This window comes from Bubalus bubalis, chromosome X, assembly GCF_019923935.1.
Source record: "Bubalus bubalis isolate 160015118507 breed Murrah chromosome X, NDDB_SH_1, whole genome shotgun sequence".
NCBI classification, from domain to species: Eukaryota; Metazoa; Chordata; class Mammalia; order Artiodactyla; family Bovidae; genus Bubalus; species Bubalus bubalis.
In genome coordinates this window covers 86,736,926-86,743,135 of record NC_059181.1, presented here as the reverse complement: position 1 = coordinate 86,743,135, position 6,210 = coordinate 86,736,926, and the positions used below count along the sequence as shown (strand labels likewise).

The 6,210-nt window shown below is 38.1% G+C and overlaps 1 protein-coding gene across 1 annotated transcript; it reads left to right on the top strand.

Moving 5' to 3' along the window:
- Positions 1-1,625: 1,625 nt before the first annotated feature.
- On the top strand, positions 1,626-2,726 carry NCBP2L (nuclear cap binding protein subunit 2 like; the record flags this gene model as incomplete). Its single annotated transcript, XM_025275909.2, is given in 2 exon segments — positions 1,626-1,770; positions 1,773-2,726. Coding segments are annotated over 2 exon segments (507 nt in total), but the record flags the coding sequence as incomplete, so codon positions are not given.
- Between the last annotated feature and the right edge of the window lie 3,484 nt (positions 2,727-6,210).

Genomic DNA, 6,210 nt, shown 5'->3' with positions numbered 1-6,210 from the left:
ATCACAAAGTCGATGCCCAATAAACGTTTGTTTCATTCTCTCTTTCCCCATGTATATCATTAAAACAGTATGGATCACACCATATTGTATTCTCTTGTTTGCTTGTCCCCTGCAATCTAGTCAATTCTGAACTCATGCGTTCTTTCATTCAAGAGGTATTTATTGCATGTTTACTGTGTGTGCGAGTCATTGTTCATGCTAGTTGCTGGGGATACAATAATTTCTGAAAATCATACTTACACTGTCTTTTTCATTTTTTCAGTCATAGCACTTTGCATAGTGCCTGGCAAATAAAGATTGCTCATGGTAGGTTTGGTAAGAGAATGCATTTCCTCAGAAGAGTTTCTCCAAGTGTGGTCCCTAGACGGTTTGCATCTAGATCACTGAAGGGCTCAGGTTACATGTTAAATGTCAGTTTTTGTTCTAGATCTACTGAGTCAGAATCTCTTAAGGGCGGACTTCAGGAAGTTGCATTTCAGTCTAGTTTGCAGATATTTCTTTCCCACTAAAATTTGGGAACCACTGCAAAATAGGAGTCAGGGGAGGGGGGAGAACTAATGCATATTTTTGAAAAGTGTAGCTAAAACCAGTTGAATCAGGTTTAATGCCTCCAACTACAGTAAGAACATTTAGTAAAGGGGGAAAAAGGCATTCATTAAAATTATCTGGGAAGGGTTTTTAAATAGACTTGGAATATTCAATTAATTATATTAAAGTTCTAAAGTCTAAGATAATAAGTGAAATTATTGCTAATAAAATCTAATCTTAATTTAGATCAAAGTTTGTGATGCCAGAGAGTTTTCATTTTTATATAATTACTTGTATACTGAGGGCTTCCCTGATAGCCCAGTTGGTAAAGAATCCACCTGCAATGCGGGAGACCTGGGTTCAATCCTTGGGTTGGGAAGATCCCCTGGAGAAGGGAAAGGCTACCCACTCCAATATTCTGGCCTGGAGAATTCCATGAACTGTATAGTCCATGGGGTCTCAAAGAGTCAGACACGACTGGGTGACTTTCACTTTCCCTTTTCACTTCACTTGTGTACTTGACAATGTATAGAGATTTTGCCTAATTCAACAGTATAATATAGTGATTGCCATATTATAGGCCTGAATCACAAATTTGTTATTTTAAATTATGAGAGTATGTCACAACTATATTGGTGCTTTGGGCCATGGTTAGGTATGTTTTATCTGATGCATAGTCCTTGATCAGGAATGGTGGTAGTGTTCATTCTCCATGAAAATTTGATTCATTTTACCATTTTATGCTGTATTTTCCTGGAGGGTACTGTTATTAAATGTGTTCTTTGGTAATAGATGAGGTATGTACAACATCTGAGTCAACCTAAGGCAGCATAACTTCCCTTTCAGGAAGACTTGCAAAACTGGATTTTATGACCATGTTCCTGGGACTTGGAACTTACCATTTTTGGTTTGCCTTGATGTGATTTTCACAGTCAAGAGCTGAGGTTGTTTATGCCTCTGGATGCAAACCTCAAATACACATGTTTGTATTTCAGTTTCCCTCCTTGTAACCTTACTTTCTTTAAAATTTAATTTTGGGCTTCTTTGGTGGTGTCACTACTGCTAAGCTGGATCAGGAACCGCCCTGATGGTGCCCACATGGCGCCACGTCCAATGACCTAAGCGTTCTGTGCAATGACTCCTCCCTGGAGCTGAGCGAGTACTGGGACCAGAAGTTTAGTGGTGACAACGATGAGCAAGAAAGATTACTGATAGAAAGCTCCACACTTTATGTGGGGAATCTTTCTTTTATACAACCAAAGAGCAAATATATGAGCTCTTTAGTAGGTGCGGTGACATCGAGAATGTTTATATGGGCCTGGATAAAATAAAGAAAATGGCCTGTGGTTTCTGTTTCATAGAATACTTTAACAGAGCTGAGGCCGAAAATGCCATGCAATTTCTAAATGGCACCAGCCTAGATGACCATATTATCTGCACAGATTGGGATCTAGGCTTTAGAGAGGGCAGACAATATGGCCGTGGTCAATCTGGGGGCCAGTTAGGAGATGAGTTTCATGAAGACTTCAATGTTGATAGAGGAGGTTTTGGAAAACAGGCTCAGGTCCCTGGTAGGAGAGGAATCCATTCAAAAAGTCTTTGTTAAAGAACAATGCCAGGCCAGCAAATAGCCCATTTCATAACAAATTTAAATTAGTTTATTTGCTGGGCAGAAGCCCTATTGATGTATTTTTCTCTCTGAAATGATATTAAATGGTGCAAACAAAAATAGTCTCTTGTTCTTATCTTAATTTTGAGACTGGTTGTCAGGTTACCAGTTTGATCATCAGGTGGTCAAAAGTGAAATGTCCTTCAGGAATAAATTAGCTATGTGAGATACGAGTCATGAAAAGTACAACTTCCCATTCAGGAAGATTTCAGATAACCATGTTCCCAGAACCTGAAATGATCATTTTGTAGACTTTGCATAAAATAAAGTCAAATAATTGGAAACAATTTAAAAAGCCATTAAAGGAATGTAAGCACATTATTATAAAGTATTAAAAAAAATCCGGAGGAGACTATAAGGAAAGCAAAAATCCTCCTGCCCCTCCTCTTCCTACTCTAGGCCTATTCCCTTGGTAATAACTTTCAGTTATTTTAGCAGCTTGTTTTCGTATCTTATGGCAGAAAGTGAAAAAGAACTAAAGAGCCTCTTGATGAAGTTGGCTTAAAACTCAACATTCAGAAAACTAAGATCATGGCATCCCGTCCCATCACTTCATGGCAAATAGATGGGGAAATAATGAAAACAGTGACAGACTTTATTTTTTTGGACTCCAAAATCACTGCAGCCATGAAATTAAAAGACACTTGCTCCTCAGAAGAAAAGCTATGACCAACCTAGACAGCATATTAAAAAGCAGAGACATTACTTTACCAACAGAGGTCTGTCTAGTCAAAGCTATGGTTTTTCCAGTAGTCATGTATGGATGTGAGAGTTGGACTATAAAGAAAGCTGAGTACCAAAGATTGATGCTTTTGAACTGTGGTGTTGAAGAAGACTCTTGAGCGTCCCTTGGACTGCAAGGAGATCCAACCAGTCCATCCTAAAGGAAATCAGCACTGAATATTCATTGGAAGGACTGATGCTGAAGCTGAAACTCCAATATTTTGGCCACTTGATGCAAAGAACTGACTCATTGGAAAAGACCCTTATGCTGGGAAAGATTAAAGGCAGGAGAAGGGGACGACAGAGGATGAGATGGTTGGATGACATCACTGACTTGATGGACATGAGTTTGAGCAAGCCCCAGGAGTTGGTGATGGACAGGGAAACCTGGTATGCTGCAGTCCATGGGGTCACGAAGAGTCAGACATGACTGAGCAACTGAACTAAATGACTATGGTATCTTTCCTGGTAGTTTTCTCCATATTTCTAAATAACATGACTACTTACACTGTTTATTTTAATTTTAAATGTCATCTGTTGACTTTCTGCTTTCAGAGATGAGGATGTAGCTCAGTTACACCCCCACTGGTGCTTCTCTTCTCTCAATTCTCTCAATATACTTTACAACATTTTACTTACATTTTATATTGTTAAAACAGGTTAGGTTATGCTGCAGTGACAAACAACCCCAAAAGCCTTAGTGGCTTAAAATCACTGAAGTCTGTTCCTTAAACTACATTCTCATTGCTGATTGCCTGGGGGTTCTGCTCCATGCCATGATCATCCTCCTCTAGGGGCCCAAAAGGCTTATCTACTATCAGTCATGTGAATCAGTTATGGTAATTCCCTCTTTATTGTTAGTGATTGGTTTAGGAATCCAGGCTTAAGCCAATCAGAGGTTTACAATCCCATGAGATTAGTTATTAATAAGGCCATAGGTGGACAATGACCAATGGGGACCCCAGTAAGACAGAAATGAAGGATTTTTAATTTATATTTGAATGAACCATTGGCTTTCTCCTTCCCACTGCATATGAATAAGTATGTGTACAGTGATTGCTACAAATGGCCTTCTTACAACCACAAGAGAAACAAGCCCTAGGATGAATTGGGCTCTTTAGATGATGGGAAGAAGAACCAAAGCAACTGTGTCTTTCATGAAATTACCCAGATGCTGAATCAACTAGCCTTGTAGCACACACTATGTCTGGATATCCTATTATGTGAGATAATACAGTATTTTATTCTGTAAACCAGCTTGTTGACATGCAGCTGAAAGTACTCTGATACCGATTACTTTTTCTTAATTTTATTCTTGTATAAAGGATTTAAACTGTTTTCTTATGAACCCAAACATACCTCTCCAGGGTTCATGACCTTTCATCTGGGAATTTCTATAAAATCCCCATCTTACTCTTGATTTCTTCACCCTGTGTCCTCATGTTATTCTCATCAGTAACATGCTTTCCTGAGTAGGAGAAGAAAGGGAATGTCAATTTTTATGACTATTAAGTTCTGGGCATTTTGAGGGAGGCTTTAAAACACAATTTCATTTATTCTTAACAACTCTATGCCCCTTACATAGATGAGAAAACAGAGGCTCAGAGAGGTAAGGGCACCAACTAGTAAGTGGCAGAGCTGGGGTTCAAACCAAGGAGTCTCCATCGAAGGTGGTGTTAAGCAGGGTACTCTATTATCTCTTTCCCTTATCTTCAGTCAGGACGGGAGATCCAAACCTCTATTAGAGTTTTCTTTCTCCAGAAATTGTCCCACTGACTACATCATATCTGAGCTCTCTTTCCCTCAAGCAAGCTTCTCAAGCCTTTCTGTCTTGATGTCGAGAACTCCACCCAGCCATATTTATTTTTACTCTCTGGGAGAAAGAGGAGCACCTGACATGCATTTCTGGCCAATTTAGCTTACTCTGCATACAGCAATGGAGTTTACTGAGTTTTTAGTGTCTCCTCTTTGCAACTTCCCTAAAATAGAAAAAGAGACTTTTCAAGTCATGGGATTAAAATTTTGTTTTTATCACAGGATGTTTCTGGAGGAGTACCTTGGCATATCTCCCAGCCACTCCTCCTAGTGGCTACCCACTTAGCCTGCTCCCAAATATGTCTTTAAGCATTTAACAATGTCTTATGAAACATACTGTCAGTTAAGTTAAAGGAACTTTCATACTGTGTGGCTAGAGGACTCTTCCAGTAGTTCTTACAATATAACATATTCTTCAAAATCATGTTGAATAAATCAGTAGACTAAAGGATAAAAGTCACATGATAATCTTAATAGATGCAGAAAAAATATTTGAAAAAAATTCAATTCCCTTTGCACGACAAAAATGACCAACAAAATAGGAATAGAACAGAACCTCCTCACTCTGATAAAGGGTATCTATGAAAACCCCATAGTCAATGGTGAAAAACTGAAAGTTTTCCCTCTAAGATCAGGAACAGTAGACTTTTGTTCAATATTCTGCTGGAGATTTTAAGCTAAGACTAATTAGGCAAGAAAATGAAAGAAAAGTCATTCATATTGAAAAGGAAAAAGTAAAATTCTTTATTTGCAGGTTGCATGATCTTGTAGAGAGAAAATCCCAAGGAGTCCACTAAAAAGAGAACTACTAGAGCTAATAGCTCAGCAAAGTTTCAGGAGATAAAATCAATATACAAAAATCAATTGCACTTCTATGAACTGGGAATAAAAAATCCAAAATGAAATTAAGAAAGCAATTCCATTTAAAATAGCATAAAAAGGAATAAAATACTTAGAAAAAAACACAAGAAGTGTCTAATTTGCACTCTGAAAACTACAAAATATTGTTTGAAAGAAATTGAAGAAGGCTTAAATAAATGGAAAAAATATCCCATATTGGAAGACTTATTAATATTGTTAAGAGGACAATATCTCTCAAATTGATCAGTAGCTTAAATCCAATTCCTATTGAAACCCCAGCTGGCATTTTTTTTTTTTAAAGAAATCGACAGGCTGATCCAAAAGCTCATATGGAAATGTAATAGAATAGCTAAAAAAAAAAAATCTTGAAAAAGAAGAACCAAGGGGAGCGGTCCTAAGATGGCAGAGGAATAGGATGGGGAGACCAATTTCTCCCCCTCAAATTCATCAAAAGATCATTTGAACGCTGAGCAAATTTGAACACTGAGCAAAACAACTTCTGAATGCTGGCAGAGGACACCAGGCACCCAGAAAGGCAGCCCATTGTCTTTGAAAGGAGGTAGGACAAAATATAAAAGATAAAAAGAGAAACAAAAGAGTTAGGGATGGAGACC